The sequence below is a fragment of the Nuphar pumila genome, chromosome 7, assembly GCF_984573655.1.
Source record: "Nuphar pumila chromosome 7, dmNupPumi1.hap1.1, whole genome shotgun sequence".
Lineage (NCBI taxonomy): Eukaryota > Viridiplantae > Streptophyta > Magnoliopsida > Nymphaeales > Nymphaeaceae > Nuphar > Nuphar pumila.
The window spans coordinates 93,845,423-93,864,930 of NC_143255.1; the positions used below are offsets into that span (position 1 = coordinate 93,845,423).

At 40.9% G+C, this 19,508-nt stretch overlaps 1 protein-coding gene across 1 annotated transcript; it reads left to right on the forward strand.

The window, feature by feature from the left end:
• The first annotated feature begins 1,479 nt into the window (after positions 1-1,479).
• LOC149832498 (inactive leucine-rich repeat receptor-like serine/threonine-protein kinase At1g60630) lies at positions 1,480-17,634 on the forward strand. The gene is made up of 7 exons (XM_090013254.1): positions 1,480-1,657; positions 2,378-2,521; positions 5,740-5,932; positions 6,818-7,010; positions 12,775-12,882; positions 14,641-16,024; positions 16,958-17,634. The coding sequence occupies exons 1-7, from the start codon at positions 1,480-1,482 to the stop codon at positions 17,632-17,634; spliced, it is 2,877 nt and encodes a 958-aa protein (XP_089869380.1).
• Positions 17,635-19,508: the final 1,874 nt, after the last annotated feature.

The window sequence follows — 19,508 nt, forward strand, 5'->3', positions numbered from 1 at the left end:
GTTTAGAGTTTATAAAAAATATTAAAATGATTATTTTTCATTTAATTTCAATTATTTCTTGTTTTTGTTAATTTCATGCAATTTTTGTCGATATTTCTTGCTTTTTTTATTAGTTTTCTCTCAAATCGAGCCCTATTGGCTTACATTAAATTAGTATCAGAGCAATGGATCATCATCTCTATTCTATTCGATGAAGGATTGTCATATTTGTCAAGTGCAACTCGAGGAGTGCATCGATTGATCATATGCCCCATGACCATCGGTGACAATCATGACTGACAATAAGCAGTATTGCATGATCGTATGACCTATCCCAGCATTCACCCACGGCGATCAACACAACCAGCCATTTCACATGGTCATCTAATTCATGATGGCAACAACCAATAACAGCCCAGGTATACTCATCTCCACCATTGTCCCTATCCCCCTCTTCCTTGACCCCACCTCAAGCTAGCCAAAACTTCACCACTGGGTATCCTTCGTTGATCGAGGCTAGTTGTTGGGTCGTTCCCAGAACCCCTGGCCCCTACCTCATCACCTCTTCTTCCCTTTCCCCAATGTCTTCTATTGTGGTCTCCCACCCAACCAGCCACCTACAGTGTGCACCATCTTCTTCCTCGTCTGACCCTTATGCGCCTTCCATGCCCTACGCCTCTTTATCTCCACCTTCCACATTGCCTTTTCACCAACCACCACAACTATTCTCCTATCCTCTACCACCATCACAAGCCTCGTCAACCTCTCCTGGGACCCTTGCTCCACCCAATTTTTTTATTTCTTATCCTTCTTCCTCCTACTTTCTCTTTAACCTAACAGACTGTTGGTAATGCTCAAGGTCGTGGCAAGGTGGATCCAAAGCCACGTCTGTTCTTTGTGCTCAAGGGAGAAGAAGTGGGTAGGGCATCCAATGCCCACGATTTGCTTGAAGGGCACTCAAAAGCCCACGATTAGTTAGTTTTCCTTGTTATTAGGAAATGCTTTTTGTTAGTAGGGAGAAATGGTTGTATACGTGTGTTAGCTTTCCTACTTTTTAGCCTAGGTTTCTATTTTCATGTAAAGTGCTTTTGTCCTCTATAAATGTGGTACCTCTTCATGTTAAAAATGTAGAGAGAAAGTGTAGAGAGTGTAGAGAGAGTGTGTTAGAGAAAAGGGAGTTCATGACTTAATATATGGTTGAAGTTTATTTGCTTTTCAGTGGTTGTTCTTTGTGATATTTCAAGTTTTGTATTTTGTGCTTTTTACCCTATGTTTCTCTCAAATCTTGGTATCAGAGCACAGGTTCGAATCGGAGCTGGGCGTTCGAGAAAAACACAATAGGAGCATTGCCGAAGCAAGGGGTTCCTATAGATTCGAAATTTTTTTGAAGGATAATTGTTGAGTAAGTTTGGTATGGCAAATAATTCTAACTCTCTCAATTTGTCACAATCGTTAGTGCCAATTTTTAATGGTGAAAATTATGAATTCTGGAATATTAAGATGAAGACTTTCTTTATCTCACAAGACCTCTGGGAGTTGGTTGAAAATGGCTATGCAGATGTTGAAGGATCAAAGGCAGCAGAAAAAATCGATGTCAAAGAAGCTCGAAAGAGAGATGCAAAGGCATTGTTAGTACTACAACAGGCTGTGTCTGAAATCATTTTTCCAACTATTGCCGGTGCAACTAAGTCAAAAGAAGCCTGGCAACTTCTGAAGCAAAATTTTCATGGTGATAAGAAGATCACTACGGTTAAACTTCAGACCTTAAGAAGAGAGTTTGAAACGTTTTCTATGAAAACCAGTGAGTCAATTCAAACTTTCTTTTCTAGACTCTCTACTATTGTAAATCAAATGAAGACCTTTGGTGAAATTTTAGATGATCGAAAAATAGTAGAAAAAGTTTTAAGGTGTCTACCTTCTAAATTTGATCATGTTGTTATTGCAATTGAAGAGTCCAAGGATTTATCTGTGTATTCTATTGATGAATTAATGGGGTCTCTTTTAGCCCATGAGCATCGCATAAACAGGTCTTCAGAAAAGACATTGGAACAGGCCTTTCAATCGAAAGTTGAAATTCCAAAAAAAAAGAATACTCAGTTTGATCAAAAGGGTGAAGGTAGAGGTCGAGGACGAGGAAGTTTTAGAGGATCCTTTCGTGGACGTGGAAGAGGTCAAGGAAGGTTCTATGATACTTCTCAAAGGAATGATGGAACAGAAAAAGGTAATCAAAATCTGTTCTTTAGAGAGAAACAATGTCATTTTTGTAAGAAATTTGGTCATATTGAAGCCCGATGTTTTGAAAAGGCAAAGCAACAAGCAAACTTTGCAGATGAAAATGAAAATTTGTTTCTTGCAAGCATAAATACTAACAGTTGCAAAAGTGAAATGTGGTTTGTAGACAGTGGTTGCAGTAATCATATGACCGGTGATAGAAATCTTTTTAAGAATATTGATGAGACTGTGAAGTTGAATGTGTGGCTTGGGGACAACAATAAAGTAGACGTCAATGGCAAAGGAACAGTTGCAATCAAGACAAAATCAGGTAATGAACGATACATTCAAGATGTGTATTATGTTCCTGGTTTGGCTCAGAACTTATTGAGTGTAGGGCAATTGGTTAAAAAGGGTTACACTCTTTTATTTGAAAATGACGTCTGTGAGATTAAAAACAAGAATGGTACAGTTCTTGTAAAAATAGATATGGTTCAAAATAAAATGTTCCCACTTGAAATTATCAAGATAGATGATTGTGCCTTTATGGCAAATGGTGTTGATCAATCTAAACTGTGGCATTTGAGGTATGGGCATCTTTATTTTAATGGTTTGAAACTCTTGCATCAAAAAAATATGGTGGTTGGTTTGCCCGCCATTAATTGTACAAATGAGATATGTGAAGGGTGTGTGTTGAGAAACTCTGTTTTGATGTCACATAATATGATACACTGTCGTATTTGATTTCATATAATATGATAATATGTCCTCTTGAAACATGTTATATTATGACTGAATATGTTTTGCCATAAAACTAACGAGTATTTGATGCAAGGATATCTCACCCAAAAAGGATGGAGACTTCCTGTTCAAGTACAACTAGTGCAATCATACTCTTTGAAGAAAAAGCTTGATGAGCCATGCATTCCTAAAGTTCAAATGAAGAGATCAGCTACCTCAAGATGAAGACTTTTTTTTCTTCTTTAGAGTCATATGTAACAGAACCTTCAGGAACATGCATATTGCATATTACATACTCATTCATAAAAACTATATCATAAAAGTATACGATAGTTTCAAAAAGCTCCTTTTTGAAAACTAATAATTGTACCTTCTTACAATCCTTTATGAAAAAGATATTTTGTCATGTAATAATTGTACCTTACACTATATACAAGACAACATGAAAAAGAAATGTAGGAAAAAGACAAAAACAGAAAATCGGCTACATAGAGAAAAACAAATATAATATGTTTTTGAAAAGACTTTAGTTACCCTCTTTAAAGAAATGTTTTTAATATAAGAAGAAGACAAAAACATAAAATCGGCTACACAAAGAAAAACAAATATAATATATTTTTGAAAAGACTCTAGTTACCTTCTTTAAAAGAAATGTTTTTAATATAAGAAGAAGACAAAAAACATAAAATCGGCTACACAAAGAAATACAAATATAATATGTTTTTGAAAGGACTCTAGTTACCTTTTTACAAAACCATAGAATGTCGACTTACTTGAAGTCATCATTCTCTTTGTACAAAGCATTAAATACCTCCTGAAACAAATCCTTGTTAATATCCTTCTCAAAGAATGTCGACTTTCTTTTAGTCCTCATTCTCTCTGAAGACTTTGAAAAACACAACATAAAGAAAATACTTGACATGACTATGTACAAATATATATCTCAAAGCACTCAGTGTACTTACACTCATTTAAAGTAAAGAAGTACTTGTGTACCTCAAATCATTAATTAGAATAAAGACAAAACTACAATCCAACGTTCAATGTACTATTGTAAGAAATAGACTTTTTACATAAAATATGTATTACCTAAAATATTACAACGACTAGTGTACCCTATATTTTTCTTTTATAGAAAAAAGCATTCTCGAATTTCTCTAAAGATATTTTTGAAATGACATAACATTTCACATTTCAAAAAGGCTACGATTTCAAAAAGTAACGACTACTTTTTTAAAGCTATATAAACACACTCAAATAAAATATTCAATATGGAATGGAACAGACGTGTGAGCTTACAACGAGAAAAATTCCTATTCAATATTTGAAAAGAGAGCCTTGAAAAAGAAAGAGAAAAAGAAAAGAAAGAAAAGAGAAAAAGTCAAGTCCAGCTCTTTGACAAAGAGCATCCTCTGAGTGACAAACAGAACATTCTGAGAATCCTTCGTTCGTGCATTCATATCATTCTGAAGGTTCTATAGGAAGTATTGTAACTCTGTTATTCACTGTTTTTCTTCTTTGTTGAAAGAAGTAGACCTCTGTGAAAGAGGGTGTTGCCCTTCTCTGTTGAGAGAAGAAGACCTCTGTGAAAGAGGGTGTTGTCCTTCTCTGTTGAGGGAAGAAGACCTCTGAGGAAGAGGGTGTTGTACTATTTATCCGGTGACTCGGATGTTATAGTGGAAAGCTCAAGTGGTTTGCTTGGGGACTGGATGTAGGTCTGGGTACTGACCGAACCAGTATAAATTTTGTGTTTTATGTGTTGTGCCTTATTGCCTGATTATTTTATTTTTATCGATCTTTATCGTATTTCACTATTCACCCCCCCTCTAGTGGAATTTCAGTGTGTTTTTGGTAAACAACACCAACTATCATTCCCAGTTAGAAAAGCATGGAGAGCTAAGGAACCTCTTGAATTAGTTCATGCTGATATATGCGGGCCCATGAGAACTCCTTCATTAAACAATAGCAAATATTTTTTGTTTTTAACTGACGATTTTACTAGAATGAGTTGGGTGTATTTTCTTACTCATAAATCTCATGCATTTGATAGATTTAAGGAATTTAAGTTTCTTGTTGAAAATGAGAGAAGAAAAACTATAAAAATATTGCGCACAGATAGAGGAGGAGAATTTTTATCTGATGAGTTTGGTTTGTTTTGCAAAGATCATGGTATTCGCAGGCAACTGACAGTAAGAAAGACACCACAACAGAACGGAGTGGCAGAAAGGAAGAATCGTACAGTGGTAGAAATGGCACGCAGCATGCTAAGTGAAAAGAAGGTGCCAAATGAGTTTTGGGCAGAAGTCGTTAACACTGCAGTACATATCTTAAATATTTCTCCAACAAAGGCAGTTCGAAACAAAACACCTTATGAGGCCTGGTGGAATCGAAAGCCAAATGTAAGTATGTTAAAGGTATTTGGCAGTATAGCATATGCTTTGATTGACTCTTCTGAAAGAACCAAGTTAGATAAGAAGAGTGAAAAGTGCATATTTGTTGGTTATAGTAATGAGACTAAGGGATATCGTCTCTATAATCCTTCTTCTAAAAAAATGATTATAAGAAGGGATGTTATTTTTTATGAAAAAGCATGTTGGGAATGGACCAACAATGAAAGCGTGAAGTTGCAAATTGATGAAGTGGTATCGCAATCAAATCATACTACTGAAGTATTATCTCCAGAAACGTCAAGTATGGGAGATGAATTTACAGAAAATATTGAGTCCACACTTGATGTGAACACTCCTCCGAAAAAGGTACGGTCTCTAGAGGATATTTATAAATGTGATTTTGCTTTTGTTGTTCTAGAACCATCATCATTTGATGAAGCATGCGCAGATAAAAAATGGTTAGATGCAATGAAAGAAGAAATGGAGGTCATTAAGAAGAATGACACATGGGAGATTTCCAACTTGCCACCTGGAAAGGAATCAATTGGAGTAAAGTGGGTTTATAAGGTCAAGTATGATGCTGGTGGAAACGTTAAAAAATATAAGGCAAGGTTAGTTGCTAAAGGGTTCGTGCAAAAATATGGAATTGATTTTATTGAAACGTTTTCACCTGTTGCAAGATTTGAAACTGTGAGAATGATTCTTGCGATTGCAGCTCAATTCAAATGGAAAGTTTATCAATTTGACGTTAAGGCTGCATTTTTAAATGGTTTTCTAAATGAAGTCGTGTATGTTGATCAACCACCTGGATTTGTTGTTAAAGGAAAGGAAGAAAAAGTTTATAAGTTAAAAAAGGCTTTATACGGGCTAAAACAAGCTCCACGTGCATGGTATAGTTGCCTTGATAAATTCTTCCACTAAAATGGTTTTCAAAGAAGTGATAGTGAACCTACACTCTATGTCAAAGTAAATGGGAATGAATTGCTCATAGTAAGTGTCTATGTAGATGATATTATCTACACTGGTTCTTCATTTAAGCTTATTGCAGAATTTAAACATAGTATGATGAAGGAATTTGAAATGTCAGATTTGGGGATGCTATGTTTTTTTCTTGGTCTTCATGTCGTGCAATCTGAAGAAGGGATTTTCGTGTCTCAAGAAAAGTATGCTTTGGAACTGCTCAAAAAATCAAAGATGTTGAATTGCAAAGTTTGTGAAACTCCGATGAATGCGAATGAAAAATTGAGTTTGGAAGATGGAATGGCAAGAGCAAATGAAAGGTGTTTTAGAAGCTTGGTCGGTGGATTAATGTATTTAACTCACACTCGGCCAGATATTGTATTCTCAGTCAGTATGATTTCAAGGTTTATGCACAATCCATCTGCGCAACATCTAGGCGCAGCAAAAAGGATTCTCCGCTATATACAGGCAACAATCAATTATGGAATTTTTTATAATCATGTTACTGACTTTGATTTGATTGGATTTACTGACAGTGATTGGACAGGTTCAATGGATGATCGAAAAAGCACAAGCGGGTTTGCTTTCAGTTTTGGTTCAGGAATTGTGTCGTGGTGTTCAAAGAAACAAAATTCAATAGCGCTATCATCTTCAGAAGCGGAATATATTGCGGCTACATCTGCTACCTGTCAAGCAATCTGGATGAGGCGTGTTATGAAGGATCTGCATGTAGAGCAAAATCTCCCAACTAAGCTCTATTGTGATAATCAGTCTACAATCTCTATTGCTAAAAATCCTACTTTTCATGGTAGGACAAAGCACATTGAGCTTAGATATCATTTTATAAGGGATGCAGTGGAAAAAGGTGAAGTAGTGCTGAAGCATTGCTCTACAAATGATCAAGTTGTTGATGGTTTCACAAAAGCCTTGTCATCAAAAAAAATTTTGATGTTCAGAGAATCCATAGGCGTGCAAGGCCTTTCACATTAAGGGGGAAAATGTTGGTAATGCTCAAGGTCGTGGCAAGGTGGATCCAAAGCCACGTCCGTTCTTTGTGCTCAAGGGAGAAGAAGTGGGTAGGGCATCCAATGCCCACGATTTGCTTGAAGGGCACTCAAAAGCCCACGATTAGTTAGTTTTCCTTGTTATTAGGAAATGTTTTTTGTTAGTAGGGAGAAATGGTTGTATACGTGTGTTAGTTTTCTTACTTTTTAGCCTAGGTTTCTATTTTCGTGTAAAGTGCTTTTGTCCTCTATAAATGTGGTACCTCTTCATGTTAAAAATGTAGAGAGAAAGTGTAGAGAGTGTAGAGAGAGTGTGTTAGAGAAAAGGGAGTTCGTGACTTAATATATGGTTGAAGTTTATTTGCTTTTCAGTAGTTGTTCTTTGTGATATTTCAAGTTTTGTATTTTGTGCTTTTTACCCTACGTTTCTCTCATAGACACAAGAGCTGAGCATGCCCGATGACACCCCAGTTCGCTGATCACCAGTCCTACTGGTAGCAAGCCATGGACGGTGGGAGAGGAACGATACCTAAACCCTAACTCCACTTATTCCTCTTCATCTCACCTAGCCGACAACCATGAAGGTTAGACCACCGTCGGTCAGTGATCGTCGACCATCCTTGACCGACAACAGGCTTGGTCGATTGCTATTTCACCGCCTGACATCCCACCACCTGCACCTCCTCTCTCTCTCTCTCTCTCTCTCTCTCTCTCTCTCCCTATCTTCATTCTTCCCACCTAAATTTGGAGAAGATCGGGGCTTTTGTCGGTCAGGGCTTGACTGGTGTCGTCAACCAGGCGACCCCACCGGTGGTTGGACTGGAGGTGGTGAGTGGTTCTCCCCCAACCCTAGACACAGCCCTCAACCTATCATGGGTAAGGAACAAACCAGTTTGTTTCGCCTTCATCCCATTCCCCTTTGCATTCCCACCAGGTTCCCTCTTCACAAACCAGTTTTGTTACTCAAAACTAGCTTTTAGCCCAAATCCCTTCTCAAAACCCATGTGTGTCGACACAAATCACTCTATATGCTAACCCAAAATCGGATTTAACCAATTTTAACCTTGTTTTGGACTCGAACCAATTCCAAACTTGACCTCACTCGTATTTGGACTCACTATTGTCTCAAAATCCTCCTACTTAGACCTAGTATGACCCAAATATCCAATATAAACAACGTACCTACCCAGCTCTACCAAACAATACCTATATCTATATCCTAATCTAGTCCAAGATCCACAATAAAACCAAATTCAAACCTTAACCAAGCACCCAAAACTTGCACAAGCCCCAAAACTTAAATATTCATCAAAACCCCCAAAACAATGACTAGAGAATTGGATTCGCACTGAATATGGGGAAGAGTTTCGTATTTCATAGTTCACAGGTTGTTGAGATCCAAAAATATTTTTTAATTGGATTTAGGCAATCAAACAGATTTTTGAGGAGAACCATATCCTAGAATATCAAAATTACTCCTAATCAGGCTTGTATTATGTCAGGAGCCTAGAAGGTAGTTCAGGGACATGCAACTTGCTTATATGAGAAGAGGGGACAAAAATCTAGTTAAAGCAAATGATGCAGGTATGTTTTATAGGTCTACTACCCCTTGTTTTTGGCACAAACGATACCCAAAACCAATTAGAGCCCATCCCAAATGAGCCATCATCCATTCAAGATCTATCTGAAGTCCCATATTTAATTAAAGATGTTTTGGATCCAAGACCCCTTGGTGACTCCAAACCACTTTTAGTGAATCCGCTTGAACCCAACTTAGGTCCCAAGATTCAACCCTAAACCCACTTAACCCAATCAAAAAGTGGCCATTTGCAAAACCTATCAATACCTAAATATATCTCAAATTCAAACATTAATAACTAGATTCAAAACTTTCTTAAATTCATATTCTACAACCTAAACCCATTTAAGACCTTGAACTTGCTCAAATTGGATCAATATGGGCTTCCATAAGCGACTATGAATGATGTACATCACGAGTAGATCAAAATTTTGTCTTAGGCATATGCTTCTGATTTGTTTGACCCATTTTCCATTTGAGGCATCTCGCATGACTTTGGTTGGTTTGAAAATAATGTTTCAGTTTTTTAGATACATATTGGATCTGATCTTGCTTAGTCTACTCAGTTTGTAGTGCGATATAGGGATTCATTTCTGAATTGTAGGGTCCTAACTCACAAGGTTAAACGGGATTAGAAAAAATACAAGTTGGATCACGACTTGAAAGCAAGTCTTCTCCAACATGGAGAGAATGATGCAGGAGCATAGCAAAAGACTCGGGTTCATAAAAATCTATTTTGATATTTTAGAATACTTTTATCGTTTGGATCATTTTTTCGTATTTAGGTCATTTTGTAATGGATATTGGATCATTATGCTTGATCAATATTTTAATTAAGATAAGTTTTATATTTTTAAGAGTTTATCAAATTAGATAGTTTACTTGAGTCAGGATTTGGGAGACCTCATCTATAAAAGGATCAGAGACAGAGTTTATGAAAATATTGAAATTGGTATTTTTTAGTTAATTCTAGTTTTTTTTTCGTTAAGTTTTTGAAATTTCTTTCAGTATTTTTTGTTTTTTGCGATTTTTGTGTATAAGAACAGCGTAACATAGTTTTTTGTAAATCAGGCCATGTCGATTTACCTCAGGGCTCCAATTGTCTGGTAGGAACAGTGAGTGCATGTCACCTTGTATTGGAACGTTGCATCTTTAAATCCCAATCGTAGATAACTGGTAGGGGTCAACAATCGAGCCAAAATCTGGCTCGTTATGTAAATGGGCCGGTCCCAGGTCTGGCCACAAGCTATCGGACCCACTAAATGGGCTATAAAAACTAAAGCTAATAGCTGCATTAATGAAACTATTAATGGAATTGTGAATTTTATGATTGTTTATTAACTTATTAATTTTAAAATTAATTTGTTAACTTAATTTTCAAAATAACTTACAAATGGGTTTGGGTGGGTCAAACCAGCCCGTTAAACATTGACCCATTGGGCAAATGGGTTGCCTTTCAAACCCGAGCCCATTAATATCCGGGCTAAAATCTGTCCTGTTAACAAATGGGCCGGTCCGTTTCTCAGCTGGGTCATGCTTAAGGCCAGATGGGCTGAGCTCCAAATGAGCCTAGGCTGGGCCAGCCCAGGCCGATGCCCACCCCCCAGTAGGCTAGAATTGGTCCTTCCACCACTCCAATCTACGCGTTCTTTCTTAATGTCATTTACTAAAACTCACTAAACAATTTCAACAGTTCTTGTGCCCTTTGATCAAAATCGCTTAAATTTTAAAAAAAAAAAAATGTGTTCTTACAATTTTGAGCATAGTAACGAATTTATTTTAAATTTCACTAAATTTACAAATTCTTCGATTGCTTTCCTTTAAAAAAAAAAAAAGTGAATAAGAAAACGGTTCTTAAATAATAAAAAAAACACCATTATTTTCAGTGATGTTTTTTTTAAAAAAAGACATTGTTAATAAGAAAAATTGAGCCGTCTGCAAAACAAAGCGTCCATGTTGCATTTTGGGTGACCCAAACTTTTAAAGATGTACTCTCATATCCGACCTAATTTGATGATGTTTAGTTGCATTTGGTAAGCCAAAACTATGTCCGATTATAGCCAGATGCAGATATGATTTTAATTTTTTGCTTTTGAATCCTACAATTATCTGGAATTGATGGATATTCTAATCTGTTTACATGTAAAAAAAGAGGATCCTAATCTCTGAATTCAAATCCATTTAGCCAACATTGAGTTAGTCAAATATAGCATTGGCATGATAGGATGGGACTGTTTGACAGCCACTCTAGGTTCAAATCCCATGATCATCAATCACCCCCTGCATAAGCAAAAGCTTGACCGGTCCTTTGGAGTTTTACAGTAACAGGACAGCGACCATAAGTACAGCACAGCACAGCAGGCTGAGCAGTTAGGTCTCTGCGCCTGGGGCGATTTTTTCCGAGTAAAAAAATAGTATTGGCTGCATCCAATTGGAATCTTGTCCCTTAATCATAGTGTATGTTACAAGGACAACATGGAAAACGCGACTTTTTTGTGCAATTTTCTATTAAAAATAACATACAAAGAGACGCGACACAAGTTGAAGAATCCCTGTGACACGGGATCACAGTCCATCAGTTGTGAATCTCACAGGAAGGTTTGGAAGCTAAGTCGCAATTTACCCCGAAAAAAAAAAAAAAGCCGGGGTGGAGGGGCCGTCCGATCGTGGAGATCGGACGCCGATAAGAGAGGATCACCCAAGATACATGATAACGACATGCACGGAAGCAAAACCCGCGTGTGAGCTCCAAAACTCGCGTTAAAGAACGTCATGGAATGCATGCGGCACCGGGGAACGTAGAACCGCCACGTGTCGGTGGGCAGCCGGTAACCTTCCGGTATTTAAAGAAAGGGACAGGGCGCCTTGAAGTCTGCCCCTGCATGGCACTGCAGTGCCACATCACCTTGCTTCCCGGTAAAAAAATTAATTTTTTTTGTGAGGTTTTCTTCCTTTTTTTCTGTTTCCCTCCTTTTTTGCCGTTGCTGCACAGTGAGTTTGACGGGAATTTAACGTGGAGAATTCCAGAGGGTCAATCGGCAGTCTAGGTTTCCCGGCACCGATATTGCTGGATTTGATCTCGCCTCCGCCAGAAGAACCGAGATTTATGTGGTTTTCCGGCCCCGGATTGCTGCTTTCCGGCTGGTTTGGATTGGAGAGGAGAGGTTCCCGGGTTTTCCAGTTGGAATCGTGGGATTGAGTTCGTTTTCCTGTAAGAAAACGGAGATCTTCGAAGTTTTCTGTCGACGTAGTTGTGGTTTGTGGATCTTGACCTTCGTTCATGGCGAAGAGTTGCGTTTGTGAGTGTGCATGAACTCGCTTCCGCGTGGAAGAAAAAGGAGTTTTTGCGGTTTTTCAGGCTACGGAGTTGTGGACTGGAATTGAGTTCGTTTCCTAAAGAACGTTGATCTTCTGTGGGGTTTTCCGTCTGATCGCGCTGGATTTGAGCTTGTTTCCGGAGGAAGAGAGCAGATCGTCAAAGGCTTTCCGGCGAGGGATTGTAGATTCGAGCTTGCTTCCTGGCGAAAATCGAAGATCTTCTGGCTATTGCTTGCTGGATTTGAGATCATTTCCGACGAAAGAAGATCTCTCTCTCTCTCTCTCTCTCTCTCTCTCTCTCTCTCTCTCTCTCTCTCTCTCTCTCTCTCTCTCCAGCGAAGTTCTCTTTCCGCGCAGCTTCCTTGTAACTTCCTTTGAGCAGTAGGCTTTTCTTGATAATCTTTACGGCGTTCTATTAGAAGTAAAGAGTGAGGCGATCCTGTCAGAGAATTTAGTTTTCCGTCCCCGGAAGTAGCTTCCGATCTCATTTCCGGCTAACGAAAGGCATCTCTTCTGTCTGGATTTGACTTCTTTCTTCCTAACCTCCAAAACTCACGTCAACTCCTGCAGTAAGATTTGGATTTTTATACAGGTTTCACCTGTGCCGACGCGTATCGGAGCTCATTGTGGAACGGTCGACGCCCGAGATATCGTCGGAAATTGGTTGTCAGGAAGAGCTTCTGTTCCTAGAATAGTTCAGGTGACTCATCTGCCATAATTGCTCCATTTAATTCGATTTATTCCATATATAAATAGTTTTTCATTGATACATAAACCGGTAGTGATTATACATTTATTTGTTTTTAAAAGCGGATTAGTTTCTCCTCGTTTATTAAGAATATCAGTAATTTTATTGAGAAAGGAGGGTAATTTCTTGAATGCCTGTGTTCAAGTAATTTTTTTCTCAGATCTGTATGGAATCTTTTTCGGTTTTTAGTGCGGGATTTCACTAGTAGAGAGTATAGATTTGATGGAAGAAATGCATGCTTCGGCTGCGCCTGTTGAAAATGAGAATCTTTTTTTTTCTTCTCTTGGTTGAAACTTGAATGTGGTTGATGAGGTCGGTTGGATTTCAGTAGCATGATCCCATTTGCTTGCTTTTCAAGTGATTTTTTTCTCTGATACATATGACGATTCTCGGCTAATTTCCTCACTCAAGCGGTTCTGAAAAACAATGAAGAGAGAGAGAGAGGGGGACCGTGTTGGGTTTAACACTTAACAGTCAATAACTGTACATTCACTCATAATTGCAGGAATCCTCTCTCTCTCTCTCTCTCTCTCTCTGGTCATCTGGTGACTGGCGAGTCTCATAAGAGTTAAGACGATTGATCCGTCATTCGTCCTTGTTTCTGTACCACTTCGGTCCTCTCAATTTCAGATCTGAAACGATTATCGTGAGAAACGAGGGAGAGAGAGAGAGAGATTTTGTATAGAATTTCTACAACTACATGATACTGACCTATTACCTTCGATTCGTGTCTTATTTCCCAGTATTATAGTAATTTGGAATTTCTTTAATCCTTCAACCTACAATTATTTTAATAAGAAGTTATTAGTTCTGATGAATTCTTTAATCTCTCACTCTTGGTTGTTTGTAGTAGGAACTTGCTAGTCACTAACTTTTGGTTATTACACTCTCCCTCATTCTTTTAGGGCGTTCAAATACTCGAGGAATAAAGAAGCCCACCTGTTCTTCTGCACCTCCTGAATTGAGTTCACGTGAGAAGGGGCGGTGTCTTGTTTCCTGACTGTCTTGTCTTTAACATAGTGAAAGAGTGGGTAGAAAGAGAGAGGGAGGGAGGGAGGGAAGGTCTCGAGTTTGGTGAAAAGGACGGATTGAACACCTCCGACTTTCAAAGGGGAAGAAGGAAAGACGAATGCAGGAAAACCACAGAAAACAACTCTGATGCCTTCTCCTGCCCGCCTTACAGAGTGAGTGAAAAAAATGGCAGACGGGAGGAGTCTTTTTGGGCCGAAAACGACCCTTAACTCCTCATCACTCCCCTCAAGAGATGCCGACGTCTCGCTGTGAGTAGAGTCGACAAAGGCATCGTGTTTTCTTGGAGCTCGATAACGACGAGAAAGGCAGATCGCATGCCTATTGGATGCCGCTAGCGTCTGAGGGAATGAAAGCGTTTAGGGTTTAGAAGAAGAAGCAGAAGAAGTGGCTCTGTTTCAGAAGATGGCGGAGGGATGCAGGAAGTAGGCGAGCGGGGTTTCTCACCACCCGCCTGCAGAATCGACGATTGGATTGAGCAGAGGCACACAACTTCTCGAAAATCGCCTCCTATGAGCTTGCCTCCCCAAAAAACGCCGATGGGATCGCCGATACTCACCCCACAGAAGGCACATTCATCGTGATACTCGCTGGAAGGACACCCACCCAACCAACAACTCACACCAAGACTCTGCTGCGTTCAAGAAGGGCTACCCATCTACCGTCTGCCACTCGATGTAGGAACAGTCGGTCGATAGGAGGGAAGCGAACCAAATGGGATCGAACTCGAGAACGGTAGGAGAGCTCCCCCTGCTCTGCCTCCTCTTCCTCCTCCTCTGCCTTCGATTCTCCTCATCCGACGACTCGGAGTCCCTTCTGGCCCTGAAGAAATCCCTCGACCCCGGAAACGCTCTCAGGTGGCCGGCACGCGGCGGCTTTTGCCGGTGGCCGGGCGTGAAGGAATGCATGAACGGGCGGGTAACGAAGCTCGTGATGGAGTCCCAGGGCCTCAACGGCACCCTGGACGGCACCGCACTGAACGCCCTGGACCAGCTGAGGGTCCTGAGCCTCAAGGGCAACGCCCTCGCCGGCACCCTCCCAGCCTTCACCGGCCTCACCAACCTCAAGAGCCTCTTCCTCAACAGGAACCGCTTCTCCGGCAGCTTTCCTGCCTCCCTCACTGGCCTTCACCGCCTCAAGATCATCGTCATCTCCGAGAACCGCCTCTCTGGAGCCATCCCTTCGGAGCTCGCGCTCCTGCCCCGCCTCTACGCCCTCCTCCTCGACAGCAACCTCTTCACAGGTCCCGTCCCTGCACTGTCGCAACCCACGTTGCGCTTCCTCAATGTCTCCAACAACGCCCTCACCGGCCAGATCCCTGCAACTGAGGCATTGCTTCGATTCAACGAGTCGTCGTTCGCTGGCAACCCAGGACTCTGCGGCGAGCAACTGGGACAACCCTGCGTCACTGCAGGGCCGCCGGCATTTCCGCCAGCGAGCTACTCGCCGTCGTCCAGAGCCCAGCCGGGCTCCAGACGTAAGCGGCTGACCAGAGCGGAGCTGGTGGCGTGCATCGTGGGGGCGATCCTGGTTTTGGTGGTGATCACGGCTCTCTTGGGATGGTGGGCTAAGAGCAGGCGGTCCCGTGCTTGCCCGTGCGACGAAGTGATCGGGGTGGTGGGGGGCAAGAGAGGGACCGAAGAAGGAGGCGTCGGCGTCGGCGGCGAGGGCGGAGGGAGGAGCCGCGAGATCGGGGAGGGAGAGGGGGAGAAGAGCAGGGGGTTCCCGTGGGAGGAGGAAGGGATTGGCAGCCTGACCTTCTGCGGAGGGGTGCAGGGGATGTACGGGCTGGACGACCTGTTGAAGGCGTCGGCGGAGATACTGGGGAGGGGGACGGTGGGAAGCACCTACAAGGCGGTGATGGAGAGCGGGTTCATCGTGACGGTGAAGCGGCTCAAGAACTCGAGGAGCCCCGGGCCGGAGGAGTTTAGCAGGCAGATGGAGGCGTTGGGGCACCTCAAGCACCCGAACGTGGTGCCGCTCAGGGCCTACTTCCAGGCAAAGGAAGAGAGGCTGCTCGTCTACGACTACTTCCCCAACGGCAGCCTCTTCTCTCTTATCCACGGTAAGGATGATCAAAGGATCCTTCCCTTTTTGCTCAATCTCTTTGCATAGTTCCTGTTAAAACACTTTTTGAATTGATTGGTATCTCGTGAATTGATCTAGGGGAAGGGGATAGAATGGGATGTTGTTTCGTGATCTAACAAGCAATTTCCAGCTTTTTCTGGATAAATGGGGGTGTTTGCTCTTCTTTTTTTGAAGGGGTGTTTGGCTCTTAAACCTTTTGATTGGTGTTCATGAAACCTCAATTAGCCAGAAGAAAGGGTTATATCGAGTGTTGGTTTACGATCTAACATTCCATTCCCAGCTTCTTCTTTTTCTGGATAAATGAGTGTTTCCCTCTTAAGTTAAGTTAAAACGCTTTGATCGGTTTGATGAAAACCCACTCTTGTCCAGAAAAAGGGGATAACACGGGATGTTGGTCTGTGATTTTGATTTCCAACTTTTTCTGGATCAATGGGTGCATCCAAACACCCACTGTATTGTGGGTGTTTCATCTGCTTTTGGAGACTTGATGATGTCCGGCCACCGTAAATGCTGGACTTGCTCGGGTTAATTGGGGTGTCAATGGGGTTCTGTTTGAGATGGATCTCTGAAGTTGAGTTTTGCACTACCTAGTCATACCTTATTATACCTGTATTTGACTCTGGGAAGAGGTTTTGGAGCTCCAACCTATAAAGATCAAAATCTGATTTGAGATGTGAAATCTATGAGACCTTTTTCTCACAGTGAAAAGTTCAGATCCTACACTAGCATGGCTTTAGTCTATATTTGTGGGTTGCAGCTTCATGTTTTAGAAATAAGATCAACTCTTCCCAGTTTCGTTGATCAGTTTCTCAGGATCCAATTGGACTTGCTAGGTTGATGCAAAACCTCTAAATCTTAGTTAAATCTTCTGGTTTCATGAATTAGCCTCAACCAAATCTGTGATCTGCAGGAACGAGGCCCACTGGTGGGAAGCCTCTACACTGGACATCCTGCCTGAAAATAGCAGAAGACTTGGCAACTGCACTCGTCTACCTCCATCAAGTTGCTGGAATAGTCCATGGCAACCTCAAGTCGTCCAACATCCTACTTGGCCCCGATTTCGAGTCGTGCCTTACTGACTATGGGCTCACTCCCTTTAGACCTGAGACACTTGATGAAGGTTCCTCCATCTTCTACAAGCCCCCCGAATGCCGTGGCTCCACGAAAAACTTCACCACAAAAACGGACGTCTACAGTTTCGGCGTTCTCCTCTTGGAACTCCTCACCGGAAAAACTCCCTTCCAAGACATGGTCCAAAATCCTGGAGTGGATATTCCCAAGTGGGTCAGGTCGGTCCGCGAGGACGAAACAGATTCCGGTGGTGCCTCGGAGGATCCAGCATCGGGGGCCGAGGGCTCCGAGGATAAACTGGTGGTCCTCCTCAACATAGCAATGACTTGTGTCGGCCCAATACCAGAGAACCGCCTAGCCATGAGGGAGGTCCTGAAGATGATCCACGAGGCGAGGTCAGATCCGCATGCTTCATCAAACAGCAGTGACCACTCACCTGGGAGATGGTCTGATACGGTTCAGAGTTTACCCAGGGAGCAAGGGTCAGAGCATCTGAACTTTACAGAGAGGGATTGAGGTCTTGGGGTTTTAGAGAAAGGGCTTTGTGTCGTGCAAACTATCCATTGGAGATGCTTTAGGATTTGGAATTTTGGATTTGTGGATTTGGAGGGGATTGTGGTTTCAGGTAGTGAATGGGTGTGGAAGGATTTTGGGGGGATCAAATAAATGTATAAAGACAATACAGGCCGTGTTGTTTGAAAGGGGTGCGCCATTCATGTGCAATTATTTTTTATCAACAGTGTGTTGAGCAATTCTCTTCTTGATTGTTGAAGACATTCTCCCAAATTATCGCCGAGTGAGTGCTGTGTAACACCTTTTCTTCATTGTAGATTTTCAATGAAAGAATAGTTTACCCTCCCACAAAGTATCAAGTTTCTCCAAACTCCCACTTGTTTTCTCTACCACCCTTCTTTTTAGCTTGAAACTTATGTTGGGGAAGCCTGAGTTTGGATCAGGTGCAACCATGTTGCACAAAGTGCATGTGCCGCTGCACTTAACCACCACCGATTTGATTTTGGGCCCCACAGCTCAGAAAAGATGGTGGTGGTCAGGTGCAGCGGCACAAATATTATGTGCAATGTGATTGCACAGCCACCCTCAGTTTTGGACGTTGGCGAACATCTTCAAATTTATACTCTTTTATTTTCAAATCCCTCAACCCCCAATCTTGTCACAAGTATCATTATCGACATTTTCTTGGTGAGGGGGATTCTCGTGGTAAATTATATAAAAAAAAAATTGTTTATTGAAAAAAACATTTGACAAATCACCAAGATTGTGTACAATGCCGTCTGAGTAAAACATCTGCGTATTTAAAATTTAGAAAATGTAAAAAGTATACAGAATATAATGAAATATATAAAAAACATAAAAGTTAAATAAGAACTGTGGTAAAAACATCCCAATATTTTCAAAAAGTGATATTTTGTAAAGATCTCAACATTCCAAAAATTTAGGGCCTGTTTGGAATCTAGGAACTGGGATAGGAGTTAATGCATTTGGCAAAAAGTTGGTCAAACTACCACCTGTTGGCTGTTTGGAAACTTGTTGCTGGGATGGGAGTTAATGCATTTGGGATGGGAAGTGGCATTGTATTTACACTAAAGCATAGAATTGACAGCTGCCACTACCTGTAATGCCACTTCCCATCCCAGCTACTAGTTTCCAAACAGGGCTTCATTGTCTTTCGAAATTATTACAATAAGATTTTGATATTTTCAAACTATCGCCATGTTTATAATTATGCTCCAAATGATCATAATTTCAGCCATCATCCCTCTCTCTTTCTCTCCCATATTTACGTGTGCAGGAAAATTTTGGCTGTAAATGTAGACTTATATCAATGTATGATGTAATAAAATGGAGTGACTGCTGTCAGGTGGTTGAAAGAATATTTATTGATCACTGTTGCCTCAGCATGACTATCCAACTTGATACAAATGGTCCTAAAGATTGAGCTGCTTTCACCATCCTAAGATTCTAAAACATATTGGGCAGCATCGAGCCAGTGCTAAGCTGACTATTGGTCTTTGAAATCGTTACCTATATCCACACGATTGACTGTACCTTATGTTTTTAGGTAACATTTATGTGGAGATGCATCCATGACTTGCACAAAATATGGTTCCAAAGTTCAGCAGGTTTTGTATTTAAATCCATGCCCTCATACAAAAGCTAATCATATTGTCATATAGCCAAAGGCTGAATTCTAGCAGATCCCAATCTAAGTTGACCGATAAACATCCTTATCATATTGAAGGCTGTATCAATCTCATATAACTGGCATTCATCTTAAAGTTTCACCTTAGAATTTCTCATTCTCAAAATGCAAAAGAGGAAAAAAAAAACTGAGAACTACCAAGAAAAAAAGGAGGAAAACAATGAAACAA